This window comes from Mus caroli, unplaced genomic scaffold, assembly GCF_978045245.1.
Source record: "Mus caroli unplaced genomic scaffold, Mus_caroli_1 scaffold_18, whole genome shotgun sequence".
NCBI lineage: Eukaryota > Metazoa > Chordata > Mammalia > Rodentia > Muridae > Mus > Mus caroli.
In genome coordinates, this window is record NW_028227273.1 from 60,540,085 (window position 1) to 60,563,669 (window position 23,585).

The 23,585-nt window shown below is 42.4% G+C and overlaps 1 protein-coding gene across 1 annotated transcript; it reads right to left on the bottom strand.

Annotated features, from left to right (window-relative positions):
* Positions 1-730: 730 nt before the first annotated feature.
* Positions 731-14,222, bottom strand: LOC110288083 (uncharacterized). The gene is given in 5 exon segments (XM_085832868.1): positions 731-1,079; positions 1,082-2,402; positions 3,166-3,223; positions 3,447-3,573; positions 14,119-14,222. Coding segments are annotated over 5 exon segments (1,734 nt in total). The 5' UTR covers positions 14,167-14,222; the 3' UTR covers positions 731-899.
* Positions 14,223-23,585: the final 9,363 nt, after the last annotated feature.

Here is a 23,585-nt window from a genome sequence, read left to right on the forward strand (position 1 = left end):
CTCAGTGAGAAAATTATTTAAAATGATATAATTATATTCAACCCCTTAGCACTGCTCAACAATAACAAAACCAAATTACACTGAATGGGTGATCAGTTGGGGTGGGTATGTGACTGTGAGCTGCTGCACACAGGTTCTGGGAACTAAATTCAGATCCTATGCAATATCAATACATGCTCCTAACAGTTGAAACGTGTGTGCAACATTTTTAATACTAGAAAATATTCCTTATAATTAGTTACAGTGCCTAAGAAATGTAAGAAAAAAAGTCTTATTCGGGATTGGTGGCAGGGCTCAGCAGGTCTCCAGTCTGTCAAAGTACCAACTCTTGAAGGTTGTCTTCTGACCTCCATTCATATATACATTTGCAAATAACCACAAATATATCACCTCCCTCCCTCCCTCCCTCCCTCCCTCCCTCCCTCTCTCTCTCTCTCTCTCTCTCTCTCTCACACACACACACACACACACACACACACACACACACGCATGCACACACAAATTAAGAAAACCCCAAAATTTTGTTATTTGGAAAAATACACATCACACTGGATTGTGGTAGTGCGTGCCTGTGATACAGCACTTGGGAGGCAGAGGCAGGCAGATCTCTTTGAGTTTGAGCACAGCCTGGTAAAAGGAGCATGTATTAGGACAGCCAGGGATACCCTGTATTAAAACAAACAAAAACAAACACACAAACAAACAAACACAACACAACACAACAAAAAACTAACACTGATACATTTTTAATTTCACATCAAATACAACTAATCAAAACCGACTTGAAGGGCTGGCATGAGTGTGTTCTTGCCCCAAACCTCATGCAAATAAGGCAAACGATAAACAAACAGTCTCAAACCCAAGTTACTAGTTACACATAGCTTACCCAGGTACAAGTTCTACCCAATGGGTTTCTTTCCATGATGAGATTTTTCATGCCTTTGAAAGTGTAAGAAGCATGCAAACGCTTTCCCACACTGGTTACATTCGTAGAATTTCTCTCTAGTACTATGAGTTCTTTCATGTATTTGAAGGGATTTGGAAAAGGTGAATGCCTGCCCACACTTTATACACACATATATGGTTTCTCTCTAGTGTGAATTTTTTCATGCTTGTGATGAGCACTAGAATGGGTGAAGACTTTCCCACAATATTTACATGTATAGGGCTTCTCTCCAGTGTGAATTCTTTCATGCTTTCGAAGGTATGAGGAAAGTGTAAACCCTTTCCCACACTGCTTGCAAACGTAGGTTTTTTCTGCAGTATGAATTCGTTCATGGCTGTAACAGTAGCTAGCAATGATAAAGGCCTTCCCACAATGTTTACATGCATACAGTTTCTTTTCACTGTGAATTCTTTCATGTTGGCGAAAGTTTGAGGACCGTCTAAACACTTTGCCACACTGAGCACATGTATACCGTTTCTCTTGAGCATGGCGTCTTTCATGGTTTTGAAGGTATGAGGAAAGTGTAAACCCTTTCCCACACTGCTTGCAAACGTAGGTTTTTTCTGCAGTATGAATTCGTTCATGCCTGTAACAGTTGCCCTCACTGATAAAGGCCTTCCCACAATGTTTACATGCATACAGTTTCCTCTCACTGTGAATCCTTTCATGTTTGCGAAGGTTTGAGGACCGTCTAAACGCTTTGCCACACTGAGCACATGTAAACCGTTTCTCTCGAGTATGGCGTCTTTCATGCTGAAGAAGTTGATGAGAATGAATGCATGCTTTCCCACAATGCTTACATATGAAACTCCGTTCTCTTTTGTGAGTTTTTTCATGATCATGACGGGCCATGGAATACAGGAAAGTTTCACCACAGTGTCTACATGAGTATGTTTTTTCTCTTGTGTGAATTGTCTGATGTTTGGTCTGGTGACTGGAATTAACAAAGGCTTCTCCACATTGCTTACACTCAAGTGGTTTTTCTCCAGTATGGATCCTTTCATGTATTTGAATATAACTTTCTCCCTTTAAGGTTTTCTTAAATTGTTTACACTCATGTACCTCATCTCCAGTGTGGGCTCTCTTAGAATCTTGATGAGGCGTAAGATTCCTGTAAGATTCATAGGTCTGTGTATTTTCACAAATGTTCTCTGTGGCAGGAACACTCTCAAGTGTATGGAAGGATTCAGAATAGGTGGCATCTTTCCAACATTTTTCACGTTTGATAGCTTTTTCCACAAGTTCCTGACATCTGTATGGTTTCTCTTCATTTTGACCTCTAAGGAGCACATCTGAGGATGAGTGACCATTGATGTCTTTTACATTCACACTGCTTTCATAAACCGTGACTGCAGGATGACTCTCCCCATTAACAATATGCTCTGTCATCTGTTGGTGAGTCTTTCCACACTGACTGCTATGTTCATAGTCACAGAATTTCTCAACCACCTGAATTCTAATTGAGAGAAAGAGAGAAAGAGAGAAATGATTGCTGTTTTATGACTAGGTAGGTACTACATGATGGACTTTGTGGCCTCTACCTGTTAGTGCAGTCAGGATTCAGGAGACAGTGGCAGAAAGTGAGCACAAACTAGGCCTGTTCCAAGACAGGGGAAAAAAGGCACTGAGTTTATTACCATTACAATTTATAAACATAAAAGAACTGAGCACTTGGCAAGAAGTGCTGAGGACAGCATACAATCATAAAAGGTTCTGTAGGCTTAGTTTCATAAACATTGTCTCTGACACAGTTAACAAAGGTGACCTTTCCTAATGCAATATAATGCAGAGCAGACACCAAATTCTAAATAGTTGAGTATCCTTTATGCAATTTATTGAAGATGGATTTTGATTTAAACTCCAACTTGTATTTATAAAGCCCAAAGGTAACTTGCTAACAATACATCAGATACTTTTGTACACAAAAGGCACTTTTTGTATAATGAACTGCTGGAAAAGAGCTAAAGGGGAATTCTTTCTGCTACTGCTCCCTCAAAAGTACAGTAAGAGGTGTAGGCCACAAAGTCTACATGAATGAGTACTGCATGAGAGTCAAGATCATCCATTCTGGAATTCTCAAGCTCGGGAAAGGTTTACGAAAAAGTTCTGAAGTTAAGTCAATTGACATTTTGATCTATTTGGATCACTTCCTTACTTCTCAGATTTGTTGTCCCTCTCAAATATGTGATGCAAACTGCCTTTTTGTACATGTAAATTACCTCGAGTTTCTCTGGAGCTGTGGGTAGTTCACATCCATACTTTCTTCCTCTGTCTTCCCTAAAAATGAACAGCAAGAAATTATTACATTATTCATCCTTATATGCAATCATTACTTTTCTAGCTTTTTTCTTGTAGAATGTTATATTTACCACCATGTTCCCTTTCAGTATTTCAAGTCATAGAATTATACAGATGACTAAGAAACAGTTTTTCTCTACATTGATAAGAAATTATATTAATAAATTATATTGTTGTTGGTGGTGGTTGTTTTTGTTGTTACCTATGGAGATCAGATTCATGAAGGTTTCCATCATCACATCTCTGTAGAGCTTCTTCTGACTGGAATCCAGCAGAGCCCACTCTCCTAGACTGAAGTTCACAGCCACATCCTCAAAGGTCACTGGATCCTAAAATTATCCACAGATTATTAAAATGCAGTTGTTAGAAGAATGATGGGAAAAGCCTGCAAATACATTTAGTGACTTGATAAGTTTCCTTCATGCTTTCTTAGAATACTCACATTATATCATGGCCACTATAAATTTATGAAGTATCCTCTCATCACACAATTCTAAGGCTAGTGTAGATCTGTATAGTAAAGGGAAAATATATCGCAGTGCTTTGTTGTGATGCTGGTTTCAAACTACTCTTTGTACTTTACAGCACAAGTTTCTACAACTTAGAACCCAAAATAAACGTCAGCTCTGTTGAGCATGTACAATTCTTATCAGTGTCTGTCATCAAAGTTCATTCACTTCTACAGCCTAGAGATTTCACACTAAATGCATAGAACCTGCTTAATTTTAAAGAGGAGCTCACTGCTACTCACAAATTTATAACAAGATAAAACAGCATTTTATACACTATTATCCTTGTCATAAGATACTGAAACATGGTCCTTACAATATCAAAACCCCAAAGAATGGTTACATGAAAAATCTATCATTGGTCTCAAGAGAAAGGAAACAGCTACTGACAAAATTTGTCACTTAGTGGTCACTGCGCACATTCTTCCTTGATTTAGCGCAACGCTGAGTGGCAGCATTAAGAAAACTTTTTATAAAATGATCTTATAAAAGAGTATTAATTAAAAACAGGTGGGTTTTTCATAGACCAACCTTGATTTAATACTAAGTAAGACTTACAAATGGCAATTCTCCATGCTCACTTATAAATAATACCCATTTTTCTTTTTAAAAAAAAATAAAGTCAGTGGAAAATGACACCACAGGAACAATGGCACATTAATGTCAAAAACAATATCCTATCACGGCTATATGAAATCATGTCATTCCCACAAAACTTTGATTGTTAGCAAGAATTACTTATCCAAACCTGCATGTAATGATAAATGTTTGCCCCCATTAAAAACATTAGGAATAAGAAAATGATAGCTTGATTCAGATAATTAAATTCAAGACTTTGAATTTGTGGCCTGCCTGGGCTAGATAGCACATACTAGAAAAATAAAAAAGAATATAACACATTGTAAAACTATATTACTCAGGGTACTAGACATAAAGACAAGATAAACAGAATAGGAAAGTACAGTAGATTTCAGTGACATGAAATTCAAACAGAATTGCTCCTGCCTAAAGGAAATACAGGGACAGAGAGTGGAGCAGAGACTGAAGGAAAGGCCCCACCCGGGGATCCTTTCCATATGCAGACACCAAACCCAGACACTATCGCTGATGCCGAGAAGTGCTTGCTGACAGGAGTCTGATTGATACAGCCTGAGAGGCTTTGCCAGAATCTTACTAATACAGATGTGGATGCATGCAATCAACCACTGGACTGAGCACAGGGACCCGCAATGCAAGTGGTTAGGGGAAGGACTGAAGGAACTGAAGGGATTTGAAACCCCACAGAAAGAACAACAGTATCAACCAACCAGACACCCCCAGAGCTCCTAAGGATTAAACCACCAACCAAAGAGAATACATGGACAAATCCTATGGCTCCAGCCCCATAGGTAGCAGAGGATGGCTTTATCTGGTATTAGAGGAAGGGGAGGCTTTTGGTCCTGTGATGGCTCCATGCCCAGAGTAGGGGAATGCTAGGGCAGTGAGGCAGCAGTGGGTGGGTAGGTGGGGGTACACCCTCATAGAAGCAGTGGGGAATGGGGATGGGACAGGTATTGGGGAGGGGAAACCAGGAAGGGGAATAACATTTGAAATGTAAATAAATAAAATAACAGATTAAAATGTAAAAAAAAAAAAATCAAACAGAAAATTCACTGATAAGAGAGAAGACCTTGATTAGCAATGAATCTGATTACTGTATAAGGTAACTATTTCATGAGCAACAATCAAGATTCATAAGAAATGGGAAAGATGAAATAGTACCCTGTGTTTCTCTATTTCTCAACAAGGAATTTTCAACAGAGGAATCTCAAATGGCCAAGAAACACTTAATATTCAATATCCTTAGCCATCAGGGACATCAAAATCAGAACAACTCTGAGATTCCGTCTTATAACACAAGAGGCAGCATATAATGGGGAGGATGTGGAGCAAGGGGAACACTCTTCCATTACTGGGAGTGCAAATTTGTACAACCACTCTGGAAATCAATTTGGTAGTTTCTCAGAAAATTGGAGATAGTTTTACCTCAAGACTCAGATATACCACTCCTGAGCAAATACACAAAGGACAATCCATCCTACCACAAGGGTACTTACTCAACTAAGTTTGTAGCAGCTGTATTCCTACTTTTATCCAGAAACATGAAACAACCTAGATGTCCCTCAACCAAAGAGTGGATAAGCAAATGGATGGAACTTGAAATAGAATATCGGGGCTGGAGAGATGGCTGAGCGGTTAAGAGCACTGACTGCTCTTCCAGAGGTCCTGAGTTCAATCCCTAGCAACCACATGGTGGCTCACAACCACCTGTAATGGGATCCGATGCCCTCTTCTGGTGTGTGTCTGAAGACAGCTGCAGTGTATTCACATACATTAAATAAATAAATAAATCTTAAAAAAAAAAGAAAAAGAAAAAGAATATCATCCTGATAAAGGCAACCCACATTCAGAAAGACAAACACAGTATGTATTCACTTATAAGTGGACATTAGCTATTAAAAGACAACCATGCTGCAATCCATAGCATAGAAAAGCTAAAATAACAAGGAGGGCCTAAGTGGGGCTGGGAGGGGGAGATGCAAAGGAAAAATAGAATAGATTTTGCAGGTGGATTGGAGAAGGTGGTAATGGGAATACAAGGGATCAGATGGGGGCGGGAGGGAATAGTGGAAGAGACCACTGGAATTGTGGGGCATTTCAGAGGCAAGGCAGAATCCTAGTGCAATGGAAATTCCATGGACTCAATGAGAGTGACCTTAGCAAAGACTCCTAGTAAGAGGCAACATGGTACCTGAACCAACCATCTTAAACCTTTGACCTACAGTTGGTCCTGCCTGCAGGGTATGCTGGGACTAGAACCTAGCATAAATGTCATGAGAGAGACCAGAGAGACTTCATCCAGCAATTGATGGGAGCAGATGCAAAGTCCAAAAACCAAATATTAGGCAGACCTCAGGGAGTCCTTTAAAGGAGGGGAAGGAAGGACTGAAGAAGCCAGAGGAGTCAAAGACACCACAAGGACAGTCCACAGAATCAACTGACCAGGACTCATGGTGGCTTGCAGAGATCAGGAAGCCTGTATGGGTCTGACCTAGGCTCTCTGCATACATGTTACGGTTGTGTTGTTTAATGCTCTTGAGGGATTCCTAGCAGTGGGAGCAGAGGCTGTATGTGACTCTTTTGTTTGCTTTTGGGACCTGTTTTCTCCTATTGGATTGCCTCATCCAGCCTTGATATGAGAGTATGTGCCTGGTCTTATTATAGCTCGTGATGCTAAGTCTGGCCAATGTTCTGTGGGAAGTCTGCTCCTTTCTGAAGAGGGTGGGGAAACCTGAGGGAGAGGAGAGGTTGGTGGGAGACTGGAAGAAGGTAGGGAGAGGAAAATGCAGTTGGGATATAATATATGAGAATTAAAAAAAAAAAAAAGCAGAATCCTGTGGGGTGTGCAGTAATTTCTAAGTATGATGTAGACTGCATTGTGAGCAACATTGCTTGACAAAGTTCCAGCATACAATCTGTACTGGCTAGTTTTGTGTCAACTTGACACAGCTGGAGTTATCACAGAGAAAGGAGCTTCAGTTGAGGAAATGCCTCCATGAGATCCAACTGTAAGGCATTTCCTCAATTAGTGATCAAGGGGGAAAGGCCCTTTTGGGTGGGACCATCCCTGGGCTGGTAGTCTTGGTTCTATAAGAGAGCAGGCTGAGCAAGCCAGGGGAAGCAAGCCAGTAAGGAACATCCCTCCATGGCCTCTGCATCAGCTCCTGCTTCCTGACCTGCTTGAGTTCCAGTCCTGACTTCCTTGGTGATGAACAGCACTATGGAAGTGTAAGCTGAATAAACCCTTTCCTCCCCAACTTGTTTCCTGGTCATGATGTTTGTGCAGGAATAGAAACCCTGACTAAGACACCAACATTACAGATAGCAATTCTTCAGCATTCTTTCACTTGCATCTTTGATGACTTTCACTATATGTAATGCAAGTTCCTGTATCCTTTCCTCCTTGGGACATTTTGTATAGGCTTTAGTAGAGGATGTGAATGTATACACTGGCAGACTCTTTAAACGACATAGTTCTTTGGGAAAAAAAATCTTGGTCTACTTCTACACAAGAATCCTCTGTGTGCACCCTCACACTCAACCCCCTGCTCCCACCCCTGTCTGCACCAAGAATAGAGAAGTTCAAGATTGTTTAAGTGGAAGATGGTTCCAGGAACTCTTAGGCACTTACACCTGTCCTAAGGGTGAAAGCACACACTGGAGAGAAACAATGGGCCCAGACCTGAGGCCTTGGCAGCTGAGGGCAACAGTTCAGTTACTCAGGACAGAACAGCATACATGATCCATTGATTCCCTAGGTGCATGACTTACAGGATGAATGGCAAGATCTGCTGTGCCCCCATGAGAGCAGATTCTGTTAGGAAGCTAGACTGGCTTGATCCCACTCTCCCATATACAGGAGCACGCATCGAATGAATTAGGATGGTATGGCATATTGGGAAAAAAAAAGGAGATATTAAGACCTTCTCTTTGGGGAGCATAGGAGGAAAAAAGTCCCATGGTGTAAGACTAAGGCACAAAGGAATGCAATTAGGAACAGCTGAATGCTTATTATGCTACATGGCCAAGCACTGCCCCTTGAGGAATGAAAAGAGCTCTTATAAGTTCGTTTCTGAGGGATCAATGTCTGGCACCCTGACCACAAAGGCTGAGAGTGTGCTGGTAGCACCTGGTAGGTTCATTGAATCTTAGAAAATACGGACCTGGATGCCTGCTAAACTTATTGCTTTTGCCTCGAAGAAAAATATTGTAATAAAGTTGATTACCTCTTTCATTCTGGATGCGAAAATATAGGGCTAAAATAGGTCAAAACAATCTGTTCAAGAAAGGACGATACATTTCTTAGAATCATTTCTGTTTTCAGCATTACTTATGATTAAGCTACTATGCAACTATAGAATATAAAATGTGTAGCCTTTTTTTTTTTTCAATAAACACACAAGCTATCCTAACTTCCCTCAGAGTATATCAGCCTCCTTCCCTTACCAACTCCTTATCTCCCTCTTTGGGACCTGAACCCTGCTGGGGCTGGACTTCAGCAAAAGCAAATACAAAACAGTGAAGCTGACACAGACAGAAAGAATCCTGACATCTGCCTTAGACTATTTGTATAACCAGCTTTTTGTCACCTTTTATCTAACAGCTAGATTTTTGTCTTAAAAAAAAAAAAGTAAGCCGGGCATGGTGGCGCAAGCCTTTAGTCCCAGCACTCGGGAGGCAGAGGCAGGCGGATTTCTGAGTTCGAGGCCAGCCTGGTCTACAAAGTGAGTTCCAGGATAGCCAGCGCTACACAGAGAAACCCTGTCTCGAAAAACCAAAAAAGTAACAACAAAGCTGAGCACTTTAAAAGCCAGATATAAGCAAATAACTCCTTGCCAGAGAGAACACGTTCTCTCTATAGAATGTCGGAAGCAACGTGATACACAAAAAATTAAAGGAAGTGGAAGTCAATAGAAACAGTATCTACAGTGCAAACAAATTATACATTAAAGGAAACACAATGTGAGCAAGTAACACATGGCTGAAAATACCCACTGAAAATAAAACATAGGAACAAAGATCCATAGCCCTGAGCGAGGAATTAAACAAGTAAAATGTGTAGTTTTGAGAACTACTGAATACCAATAGTTTACACATAAAAAGGATTACCTAATTCACACCACTCTTATTTCCTATAATATAAACCTTAATGCAATCTATCCTGGGTCTCCATTTCTCTAACGACAAAGACTGTATTTTGTGTTTATGACCACTATTTTATTTTAAACATCTCTAAAGTCCTGTTGCAAATGTATGAACTCACTCAAGTTGGGAGATTAAGTTACTCCTACTGCAGATATTAGCAAGTTTGAGTCAAACCAAAGAAGCTAGAATGCTTTTGTTTATAATAACCAGTCATTCGTTGGAAGCTCTAAGTTAAAGCTATAATAACAGTACCCAGATTGAGGACAGTGGCTTACATCCTTTTTTTTTTTTTGGTTTTTCGAGACAGGGTTTCTCTGTGTAGCCCTGGCTGTCCTGGAACTCACTTTGTAGACCAGGCTGGCCTCGAACTCAGAAATCCAGCTGCCTCTGCCTCCCGAGTGCTGGGATTAAAGGCGTGCGCCACCACGCCCGGCTTTTTTTTTTAATTTTTTTTTTTTTTTTTTTTTTTTTTTTGTGGCTTACATCCTTACTCCCAGCACCTAGGAAGCAGAGGCAGGTGGACCTCAACATAATAAGCTCCAGGCTTAGCCAGGGTTACACAGTGAAGCACTGTCTCAAACCCCCCAACAACAACAATGCATTGCATAAGGGAAAGTTACAAGGATAAACCCGGGAGCAGAGGAGTGGGGATGAGTCAGTCCACCATCACAAACATTCACAGCATCAGTTACTCATCTTGATGGAGAGTCCTGACACGTGTGCACTGCTCCTGAAACAAATCTCTGCAGTGTTTGTAGCAGCATATAAAAACTATAGAAAACAATGCAGTAGTAGAAACAATGAAGTTTCCATACATGCACATTTTCAGGTTTTCACCGTGCTCTCTTTATTAGTTCCACTTTCTACCCTAACACTTTACTTTTTGCCTGCTACTTTGAAGTCTTTTATTTTCTTCCAGATTCTGCATATGGGATAAAACATATCCTATAAATCCTTTCCGACTCTCGCTCAGTACGAGTTGAGTTCAATCTATTTTAGTACAATGTATTTTATGTGTTGTGGCTACATAATTCAACACAGTATTTGCACATATACATACATATACACGGTCATATATACACATGTAAGTATGTGAGATGTGTGTGTGTGCGTGTGTGTGCACATGTGAACAAGCATGTGTGTTAGAATTTAACAAACCATACATGATGTTTGGCTAGGCCCATAGTATAATACCGCTGTTCTAAGACAGGATGTGCATCTTGCAGGTGAGAACAGAAACAATGCAACCGAGCTCAGACAAAGGCCAGCAATCAAAACCTAGATAAATCAGGCTGGAACACTCATGCCTATGACATACCAGAAAAAAAAATTTAAAAGTATATATTTTACTGAATGCAATCTGTACATTTAATTCAATACTAATAAAAGTTTCAATAAGATGCGTAATAGAAAAAAATAATACTATTCTACCCAGAATACCTTGAGAGGGACTGCACATTAAAACGGACAACAAAACCATCAACATGAAGAAACAGGTCAACGACTTTGAGGGAAACGTCAAAAGAAACTGAGATTATGAGGGAGGAAAGGAAGGAGGGAAGGAGTAGAACACCAGAAAGGAAAACCACAGTGAATGAAAAAAAGGGGAAGTATCACTCAATGATACAACCAAGCAGATGGAAATCAATAATGCTGAAAAACCATTAGCTAGATGGCGGGAAAAACAAAACCAAAAACTAAAGACACAGAGCTGGAGAGTAAATCTAGACATATGTATATATGAACACACAAAAGACATTTTAAAGAAGTCCTGCCTGCAAAGATTGACTGATGAGAACTACAATGATGTAGAAAGTCCGAGCCTAATTATACCGTATCCTGGGATAGCTTCAGCTCCCCTAAAGAGCCGTTTCTTGTCTGTCCATCTCTATGTCAGAAGTAGTTAGAGTTAGTCACAGAGCATCCTGTGACTAACAGATAAAGAACCTTTGGAACTTTAAAATCGTTTTTATGATTTTTGTTCTGCTATTATAAACCTCATGAAATTGCTTCTAAGTGGGAGCGTGGAACCTGCGGTAACCTAGCTCCATTATTTCTCAGGTTTTGATTATTCATATTCTGCTCTAGAATCCAATTATCTCTTAATAGCTCTTACTGGTCAATAGGATGAAATTCCTGGCCTGGGTGGAGAACTACTCAAACCACAGAAATTTGGCCTGTCACCTGACTAAAATTGAACATATCAAAATTAGATACCCAAACACAAAGGAGTTAATATAGGAGTTAATATAGCTGGTCTTTCACCAAACCAAAATTAGTCAGAAAATGTTATAAAGAAGTAAGCAATCTATCAAACATGTATTAAGTATAAAAAGCTATGCAGCAAATGTGGAAACTCTCAATTTCGTTCATGAAACACTAAAAGTCACAAAATGTCAACACATCTCAGCTGTACCATACCAGCATCTCCCCTGTCCCCACCATGTATACATAGAAGTAAATATAATACTATTAGTTGACTGGAACACAGATTTGCATAAAAATGCCAATACCTATAGTATTACATAGATGGCCTAAAACTTGATCAATGTATATGAATGTGTGCCAAGAAATTATTCTGCCCTATTTTTCATGTTTAGAAAACCAATGAAATAAAGGGGGGGGAGGATCTCTATTATCACATGATACAAAGACAGTAGCAATAATGGTCTGTTATGTGGCCCTGAACAAGATATGCAACCCTGTAGAGAGGGGGCAGGGATTTCCAGACAACACAGCCTACTGTCATTGCTTTTGGTCACCAATCACAACTATGCCATAAAACTTATTGCGGAAGAAACCACAAACTTTGGCTTGAGGACATAGGAAATCCTTGCCGCTGTTTAGCTTTCAAGATTCTAGAAGATGCTATGCAGGCTGCTGAGGTGAGAAAAGGCATAAATAGTCTTACTTACCCAGTGCTGGACCCTCCATGTGGCAGTACTGATCTGCCAGAGCAATAGTGCTACAAATGTTACAGGGGTAACTACTTTATAATTGTATTTACAGCCTACTCCCGAGGATAAAATTTCATGCATGGTACTGAAATAATGATCAAAAAAAGCCAATAACTGGGGAGGCCATAGTTCTAGGACAGTGCCTAATCATTTTATGTTGCTAAATGGTTATGCTGGCAAGGTGCCTTATAAATATTTCTGTTGATACTTATAGATCTGGCTCTCAACCTTGATCAGAGGTGCTTCTTTTTGCAGTGGGCAGTGGGACAAATGGCTGAGGTGCTTACTTAACCTCAAAGCAGACACGGACCACCAGGTTCTCCCAGCATCCCTCAGCACCTACCGATTATGGGATCTCCTGGATGGCATAACACCCCCTACTCTAAACTCTCCACCCAAGGGGCTGGGCTGCTATTCCCTATACAAACCAACCATTTTGGTCACTCGCCTTTGTACCTTTGGCCTCCTGGCTGATGCACAAGTTCCCCTCTCCCCCCTCTCCTTTACCCTACCCTTTCTCCTCACAGGACTCAGGTCACGTCCATGATGAACTCTCCCAGATAGACCTGACGCTGGCTGTGCTCTCCTTTTTATCTACAATAAACTTTCTCCCCGCCATACCTAGGAGCAGTCAAGTCCTTCCCTTTTCATTTCTATTTTTCTTTCTTGCTTTTTTCATTCAAGGAGAAGTCAACAAAGAGAAGCATAAAAGGTCAAATTGCTGACAATAAGAGACAAAGTGCTCAGTTGTAAATGGAACATCTACACCTAACCCCAGCTGCCTCCACCACTGCTCAGGGGAGCATCTCAGAAGAGGAGACAGAAAGAACGTTAAGAACCAGAGGATGGAGAAGAATACTGTGGAATGCTGTCTCCTGGACATGGTAGGGTTATTGTACTTAGGAGCTCACAACAGCTGTGGTTACCTGCACAATATCAGACATAGATGGGGAGTGGTACTGTCCAAGCCCACAACTTAGCAAGGAGTTACTGGCAATTAACAGTATTTTTGGAGAATTGTTCTGTTTAGAGAAGTAGCCACTGATAGGATTGCCTTTCCAAACACCCATGCACATACTGGCAACACTAACTGGTGGAATAATAAATAATAGTGATAATAATAAATAAATTAATGAATCTCGAAGAGAGGTGTATTGGGACTTGGAATGAGAAATAGGGTGGATATGATCGATCAAAATTCGTTGCATATATGCATTAAAAATTTCAAGACTAAAGAGAAATTCTTAAAAGAACCCAGAAGGATCACAGAGGTAAACTAAAGCAGGTCGAGTGGGAGTGCAAGGACGGGAAAACAGAGCTCGCTACCCATGCCCGGCACAGCAATAGTTTTGATGGGAGTCTGAGCAGCACTAACCTGCCAGCACAGCAATGTCTGCAGCAGCTCAAGTTCTTGACCCGGACTCACCCTGACAAGACCTGGTCTACAGTAAAACAGCTTCATGGCGACAGAATAGGACCCCAGACTTCCTGTTGCCTGATAAGCACAGAATTCAAGAGCAAATGGGAAGCCTGCACTGCTGCCAGACTCCTTCAGCTGCATAGCGCCAGGGTAACGTCAGGGCGGAGGCGCCACATTACGCCAAAGCCACCGCAGTATCACAAACCCGCCACAAATGATTCCGGGGGCCCAGGGCACACTCACCATCTTCTGCTTCCAATGCTTCCAGGTGTCCTCCCTAAGTGAAAACATGGTCAACAAGGTCGATGGAGCACTTGCAGCACCCTCTCAAGGCTTCTGGGACTCAAAAATGGCGGCAAGTACCGCCCCTTCGGAATATCCATGCTTCTCATTGGACCGTTAATGCTAGGTAATAACAGCATTCCTGATTGGCGAATGAGAAGCGGTAGTGGGTGGTGAGGTGGAGCCTAGGGATCACCTTAAACCAGGAGAACATCCTTTCCCTGTTGAGTTACAGCTAAATGGACAGCTTCCAGTTACTTGTTCTGAGCTAACCCCGTTTTCCTCCTGGGATAAATCTGATCCAATCTGGAGTAACCAGCATTTGAGAAACATACGTCCAGGGTTTTTGGAGCAACTTTTCTGCTAGTGTATACAGTGGGCCACAGTAGGGTTTTCCACTTACAAGCAATGCAAAGACATTAATGGGGTAGTAAGGAGATTCAATACGTGAGAAACAAAACTCATGATTACAGGGTAGGAGAGGTTCCTAAGTCAGTCTGGACCCAGGGTCAGGAAAAGGAAGCTGGCATGTAAGCTCCAGGTTGATGCAGGTGAACTAAAGCTGAACATTCTGTAAGGCTGGTGAAATGATTAGAATGAGGAATTGGAGAGGATTTGAACTGTTACAAGTCTATTACCTGGGGCGGGGGGGGGGGGCCTTCCCCCCCACCCCCGACTTAACAACTATATGACTACTCTCAAAATCGTTTGGAATGTACACTAGAAGAGTAGTCTCCTTTGTAATGTATAGAGCACTAACTTTGTAACCATCCAAAAAGATAAGAACGCTATCAAAAGACATCTGACGCTTACTCCATGTCGCGTCCACTCTCGACCAGCAAGAAGGACACGACCACCAGTCCTTCTAATAGCAGTTTATTCAGTCCTGTTTCTTCTTGTTTATATCTCCCCATGAGCCCTAGGCCTCTCACTCTTAAATACTCTCAGTTCTCATCCATGCACAGCAGACCACGCCACCTCACCAGGCATGCAGCTTCAGCTAATCAGGGCAGCAGGGGCATATCTCCATCACAATGGATTTACCCGTATCCTGGTATGCCTGCACAGCTCTCAATATGTTTGTGTTTTATATGAGGAAGTCAGGTGCAAGTCATACGACTTAGCTGCAGTCCCTGGCGCCATTGGGACTGCTGCCACACCCGCTCCTCACATCTCCCCCTTTTTTTCTTTTTTGGCAGAGAGAATGTCTGTAGATAGCCCCCCCTCCCCCGCAGCCATGCCCCTTACCTGTCCTTGGGAGACAAACAGCATTGGTTTGATCCCTGTCTTAGGTTGGTGACATGCCTAGGGAATCTTATCACTGACTACCTCTCTATCATGCCAAGCCACACCTGGGGAGATTGTGTTTTGCTTGCAGCAGGTGCATCAAAAGGCCAGGATGTAGATTAATCTATGGCCAGATCTTAATTGCTGCAAGCAAGCCTCATGGGTGAAGGTAGAGGTCTGATCCCCAGTGTGCAAGCATAGGGACCCTACACAAAACCATCCCTTGGGCTCATCACCCAGAGAGGTCTTGGCCAGCTCCCCTGTCGTTTTTTCTGGGGGAAAGGAACTAGGACACTGAACCTTCATGTAATCAGACTTGCCTTCCAGAGGATACCAACAGCAAGCTATCCTCTGTGCAGTGCTTAGCCTCGTACACCATGGCATAACGCAGCATAATTTCTTTTAGAGGGGCAAACCAAATCTGAGGAGATTGTCCTGCCTCCACTGCAGCAAAAGCCTACACTACCATGGCGAAAGTGCGGGCCTGCACACACTGCACCTGACACATGTGTCAAACACACAACACACACACACTATAACAAGCATACATCCCAGGGCTCTCGTCCCCGCTCATCTTCCCTGAAGCAAGGGATAGATAGCCAGAGGGGCTATCTCTTTAAGGGGAATTCAGGGATCAAAAAGGCGTGGAAAAATTTGAAAGTCATGTCGAGCTGGTATCGGCTTCTGGAACACCAAAAGGATCTCCCATCTCGGCTCCATCGTTTGTGCTTGTGGGACCATCCACCATATCCACAGGGGCAACTGGATCAGGAACCTCACTCTTGCAGTGTCTCACCAATCTCTCTGGCACCCAAAGAGGTTCCGTCTGGTCCTGTGGAAACACACAAACAGACCCTCTCGCGCACATCAACACCGGATCTAGTCCTTTCCATGTGCCTGTAAGCACATTTTTCCACGTGGCATATCCTTGTAGGCCAGGCACTCTTTGAACATGTCTATCTGCTGCTGCATCTTTATTCAAATTTAAAAAATTTAAAGTATAAAGAACTAAGGAAAGTCTCATCTTACGGGTGCTGCTATAGTCTATTCCCCCCTTTTGTTTGTATAACACCTCTTTGATGGTTCTATGGGTTCTTTCAATAATCCCCTGCCCTTGAGGATTATAGGGGGCAAGCCATGCTTCACTTGCACTTCCATTTGTTGACAAAAGGACATAAAGGTCTTTGCAGTATAAGCAGGTCCATTATCTGTTTTAAGCTGTTGGGGTTTACCCCAGGCAGCCCAGGCATCGAGACAATGCTGGATAGCATAAATTGCTCTTTCCCCTGACATAGGTGTGGCATGTACGATACCTGAGCAGGTATCCACTGAGACATGAACATATTTAAGCTTTCCAAACTCAGGAACATGAGTAACGTCCATTTGCCACACCTGAAGGGGCAATAGGCCTCGAGGATTCACTCCAAAAGGAGGAGGATGTTGGAACACTGCGCAATGCCCACAGGAGACAACTATGTCTCGTGCTTCAACCCTAGAGATATGAAACCTTTTCTGCAAGGTACTAGAATTAACATGAAACTTATCATGAAAGGCTTTGGCCAATTCTAAGGTGGTGGATAGAAACACAAATTGCATTCGCGTGCAGGCATCCACAACATCATTCCCTCTGCTCAAAGGTCCTGGGAGCCCTGTATGGGCGCGAATATGATTAATATACACCGGAGTGGAGCACTGCCAAATGAGCTGCTGCAATGTAGCAGCCAATTCAAATATAGGACTATGCAATCGAATTTGTCCTGCAACTTCTAATCCTTTAACCATATTAACCACATAATGAGAATCAGAAATTAAATTGAAGGGAAAAGGACAATTTTTAAATACTTCTAATACAATTTGCAACTCCACCAATTGGGGTGCTCCGGGTTGATATTGCCTAAGAACTGGTTGTTGAGATTCAATAAGATAGGCTCCACATCCAGTTTTGGACCCATCTGTAAACACATTCACCACTCCTGAAATGGGCCTTTCCTGCACTATCTTAGGAAACACAACAGCATGAGCTTTATAAAAGGTAACCAATGGATGTTTTGGATAATGATTATCTATTATGCCATTAAAGCTGCAAAACAGAATGGCCCATTCATCCACTGTGGCTACCAAAACCTTTTGCTGATGACTATCATAGGGAGTAACCAGCATACTCAGTTGACATCCAAAATGCTGCAAACATTGTTGAACTCCTACCAACGCCAAATTTACTACTGCAGTTGGATAATGTTCCACGGTCTTACCCATGGATATTCTTGGATGAATCCAGAGCAAAGGTCCTTCCTGCCAAACTAAACCAGTGGGCTGCATTTCTATTTGGAGTATCAAAACGTTGATGGGCATTCCCTCCTTACATCTCATTAATTGTGCTTTACTCAGCTCCTTTTCTACAATGGATAAGGCTTGTCTAGCCTCAGGGGTCAGACTCCTCACTGAATTTAAATCTGGATCTCCTTCCAATATCTTAAACAAGGGCTTTAATACAACATTAGGTATCTTTAAATATGGCCTAATCCAATTAATATCTCCCAATAGTCTCTGAAAATCATTAAGAGTATGTAAAGAATCTAATCTTAACTGAACCTTTTGTGGCTGCACCTCAGTAAGAGAAATCCTGGCACCTAAATAGGAAACTACTTGATCTTGTTGAACCTTTTCAGGTGCTATATACACCTTCCACATTTGTAACTCTTTCACCAAGGCAATATAGGCTGAATGAAGATATTTTTCTGTATTTGCTGTCAAGAGGACATCATCCATATAATGTGCGCAACGCAATTTGGGAAAGGCTTTTCTAATTGGCTCTATGGCTTGACTAACATATAACTGGCACATGGTGGGACTATTAGCCATGCCTTGGGGAAACACAATCCACTCATATCTTCCATCGGGCTCCTCATGGTTACATGATGGAAGAGTAAAGGCAAAACACTCAATATCCTGGGCACAAAGTGGAATAGAAAAGAAACAATCTTTAATATCTATCACTATAAGGGGCCAATCCTGAGGCAAAGTAGACAACAATGGCAAGCCTCTTTGTATGAACCCCATAACCTGCATCTGTGCATTGATGGCTCGAAGATCATGCAACAATCTCCATTTGCCTGACTTCTTTATCACAAAAATAGGTGTGTTCCATGGTGAAACAGAGGGACGAATATGGCCTAATTGAAGTTGCTCCTCAACCAGAATTTTAGTTGCCTGTAATTTTTCCTTAGACAAGGGCCACTGAGGTACCCACACTGGGTCCCCCTTATTCCAGGTTATGGGAATGCCCTCCTCAGTGGCCTATAGGAAAAACCCAGGTCTTCAGTATTCATTTTCTTCCTTTGTATCATAGGGGACTTTCTTCCTTGTAAATATTTCCCTAACCCATAGGAAGGGTGCCACCCCATATCCTGCATCAGATGTCGAGAAGTAGGTGAAGATTCATTGGTAAGTCTCAAGCCTAAATCTTTTAATAGATCTCTTCCCCATAAAGAAATGGGGAGTTCCAGCATGTAAGGCTGAATTTCCCCTGAATGGCCCTCAGAATCTTTCCATTTCAGACTCTGTGCACTCATATCCGGAGCTTTTGCATACCCTAGGCCTCGCAGCATCTGATTAGAATTTTGCACTGGCCATCCCTGGGGCCAATCCTTCTGTGCTATGATGCTGCGATCAGCTCCAGTATCTAGGAGCCCTAGGATGGCTTTGCCATCCACCTTCAACTCCAGAACTGGACGCTGGTCCTTCTGGAGAGAGAGACATGTCAGGTCTACGCCCGAGGCACCAAACCCTCCTTTTCCTCCTTGTTTACCAGCGGAGGGGAAGAGCCCATGAAGGCTAGGTAAAAGTACAATTTGAGCTACTCGATCCCCAGGGGAGATGGACACAATACCTGTGGTGATGAGACCATAACCTTAACTACCCCTTGATAATCAGGGTCAATAACTCCTGGATGGACAATGAGCCCGCGTAAAGCAGATGAGGAGCGGCCAAATAACAGTCCTACTGTGTCTTTTTGTAGAGGACCTTTAAAATCTGTCTCAATCACCTGTGTGCCCATCTGGGGAGTTAATACGAGTCTGGTGGTGGAATGGAGGTCCAATCCTGCTGAACCTTCAGTGGCTCTCCGCGGTTGTGGGGATGTCTCAATGTTGGCCAGGTCTCCTCTTCCCCCTGGAAATTGTCCACTGCCCCATATATTTGCGGGCCCTGGAAGCAAGGGCCCCGCTGCCCGTTTTTTTGACCACACACTTTCATCTCCAGGAGTAAGAGGCTGGCCATGGATGTTTCTGACTGATCTGCATTCACTAACCCAGTGGTTCCCTTTCCTACACTTTGGACACAAAGAGACTCCGGCGGGGGGGGGGGGGGGGGGGGGGGGGCGGGGCGAGTCCTGCTTCCCCTGGAGCCACTTCCTTTTCCAGGACAATTCTTCCTCAAGTGTCCCTGCTTGCCACACCTAAAGCAAGCTCCTGAGAGGAACATCCCTCTTTCTCTTTTGCAACTGCATGACAGCTGCACCAAGACCAGCATTGGTCAATGGCCCACCAAGCTCTCAGCACACCTTCATCCATGCCTCGATACTCTTGCTTTTAAAGGCGTAATGGCAGTCTTACAGTCTTGGGTACATTGTTCATAAACCAACTGCCTTATCAGGGGCATAGCAGTATCAGGGTCACCAAAGATTCTTCCTGCTGCCTCAACCATCCTAGCTACAAAGTCTGAGAATGGCTCTGTGGGACTTTGGATGATCTTAGTTAAGTTTCCACTAACTTCCCCTCTGTTGGGCAATGATTTCCATGCCCTTATGGCAATCTGATTCACCTGCTCAAATACCTGCAGTGGCTATCCTGTTTGTTGTTGTGCAAATCGACCTTGACCCAGCAGCATATCACTATCCCATGCTGGATTTCCTGCAACAGCATTAGCAGCTGCCTGTTCGTTTGCAAATTCAATAAGGAAGGCTTTCCAATCTAAATACTGCCCAGGTGAAAGGCATGCCTTCACCAAGCCTGCCCAATCGGATGGCATCATGCAGTGTCTATTCAAGGCCTCCACCTGAGCCACAGTATAGGAAGCACTCAGGCCATATGTCCGCAGGGACTCAGCGAAATTCTTAATTACCTCCAAATCCAGAGGCTCATGATGTCTCTGCCCTGTTTGGTCAGTGAAAACAGGACATCCCAGCAAGGAGAGCCTAACTTCTTTCCAGACCTCAGGACAGAAGGTCCGCCCATAACCAGCTGACAAGGAGGCATAGGGAGGGGGAGCAGAAGCTAATTCACCTTCCTCCTCTGCCTCAACTCTGTTGTCTTGTCCTTTCTGTTCACCTGATTTTACTGTGTCTTCTTTCTCATTCTTATTTCCCTCTTCCTTCGATTTCGACTTCTCCCCTTTTTGCTTAGCTAAGTCAGAGTACAATTTGGTTTTTTCTACTCTCTTTGCCAATCGCTCTACTTCCTCTTCTGTTTCTCTTTCTGAGCTACTTGATGATATTTCAGCCTTCTCAGAGTGTAACAACCTCTCCTTAACTGCTCCAGAATTTGCTGACTAGCTTCTAGCATCCTGCAGTAGCGTTCATCATCCAAACAGCTTCTTACTATCCTCCACAGTGCCTTCATGCCTCCCTTCAAAATCCCCTGGTCCCAGGCAACATCTAAGTCCCTGCCTAGCTTCTCCCAGCAAGCGACTGTGAGGCTGCCTGAGATGGCGAACCAAGGCTCGACGTTATCGCATTCCTCAAGAAATTTTTCTATGTTTTTTTCTTTGAATTTTTAAACCTTTAGACTTAAGGAGCTCCTGAAGAGCTGAAGAAACCGGATGTGATAAGGACGCTCCCATGTCTTCACTTTTACCTTGTGCCTGCTTCCTGGCAACTTTATACTTGCCTCTATTTTATGCGAGCTCCTTCCCAAACTCCCGGATTACTTTGTGCCTACTTCCTGGCAACTTTATGCTTGCCTCTATTTTATCCGAGATCCTTCCCAAACATCTGGGGTTGCAAGTTTCACTCACCTGAACTTACCCTGCCAGCAACCACTGACTGCTGAAAGTTCTGAACTCAGTGGGGGAGTCGGTTCCCCATAAGGGCCACCTATTGTCATGTCCTCTCTCAACCAGCAAGAAGGACACAACCACCAGTCCTTCTAACAGCAGTTTATTTAGTCCTGTTTCTTCTTGTTTATATCTCCCCCCAGCCCTGGGCCTCTCACTCTTATATACTCTCAGTTCTCATCCACGCACAGCAGGCCACGCCACCTCACCAGGCACACAGCTTCAGCCAATCAGGGCAGCAGGGGCATAGCTCCATCAAAATGGATTTACCAGTATCCTGGTACACCTGTGCAGCTCTCAAGATGTTTGTGGGTTATATGAGGAAGTCAGGTGCAAGTCATACGACTTAGCTGCAGTCCCTGGCACCTTTGGGACTGCTGCCACACCCGCTCCTCACAACTCCAGACCTCTCCCCCTTTATAACCTGTCCACTTAGTGTTTCCACCAAGGCAAGAAAAGTAAAACACACCAAGAAGGATACAATTATTCAGTGCGAGGCCTGTGTATCTGAGTGTGTAGTTACATTGTAGTAACAGTATACAAAGGGTGCAAGAGGTATGGGAAGGATCCCATAAAGTTCTTCAAAATGAAAGGTTTCTACTCCCAAAACTCAGATAAAGCTTACCATTCCCAAGACTCAGGGTCACACTAGTTGCTGTCGGAGACGACCAGAGTGATCATTCATTATTGATGAGTTAGAGACACATGTTCCAACAGTTTAACTCTTGGGAGTCATTAGGACATCTCTCATCCATGAAATGTCCTCTACCATGAAATGTTTCTTTCAACATCTTAATATTCATAAGAGGAACCGTGGAGTTCCCATTCATATTAATGTTTTGCCTGAAAAAAAGCTACCACATACTTTCACTCATATGTGGAAAGCACAATGTGGAAACAAACAAACAAACAAACAAGACAAAACAAACATAGCGGAGGAACTATTAAAGAAGAATATGAGGATGTCAGAGGCTATGAGAGAGAGAAGAAAGAATAAAACAGTCATTAAGAGATCAGATATGGTCAATTCATAATATATCACAAGGAAAGCCACGAATAGGTTTAAAAATATGGAATAATAATTTGGATAACTAGATTTTGAGTGATTTTTAACTTTGTGTGTGTGTGTGGGTATGTGAAAGATCCTACTGTGTGTGTGTGTGTGTGTGTGTGTGTGTGTGTGTGTATGTGTGTATATGTGTGTGTGTGTGTGTGACATGATCCTACTATGTGTGTGTCCTACCTGGACTGGAGTTTTGTATGTGGACCAGACAGTCTTCCAACTTGTGAAGATCCTCTTGTTTCAAATGCTAAGGGATTGGACTATAGTTATGTGGCACCATATCTAGCCTGGAGTACACAGCTCATACAAAGCAGAGGAGTGAACTTGATTCTGAAAGTTGTTCTGATATTCAAACACTCAAGGTGGCACATGTGTAAACACACACATATCCCCCCACAGCAATCTTAAAATACACTACATATAGTCTACACCAAGCAAAATATAGATTATCAAATCCTGAAAGAGAGCTTGATAAATTACTACATCCACAAAACAAAACAAAACAAAACGAAAAAAAGAAAAAGAAAAGGAATTATAATGGCAATGTTTTAACACCTGTTGTGGATGCTTAAGGAAACAAATTTAGAAGTGTTGGGACCTAAGTGCTTGCTAACACACTACTTACAGAAGGAATAAAAACACGGAGTATCAAGGTCTGTAATGTGCATTATGAAAACCTCACAGTGCATTGTTTTAGAGGGTTTGTACATCATAATGAAAAGGAAAACTAGCACATTAAAGATTTATTAAGACAAACAATATAAATTTGCTCACACATCTTATCAGAAAAAATAAGTAGTACTAGGTCTGATTTTTCATGCCTACAGTAGCAGAATTTAGGAAGATGAGAAATGAAGATGCTAAACTTGGTCATTCCAAATTTTAGCATCTCAGTGCTGTAATGTACTAATATTGTTAAAATGTGGTGAAACATTTAGCTATGTAAGACATTTAACCATAGCTCATTAGGCAAAAACTTTCCTTAGTGCAAAAATTATTTAAAACATTTTATTAAAAATTATTTTCA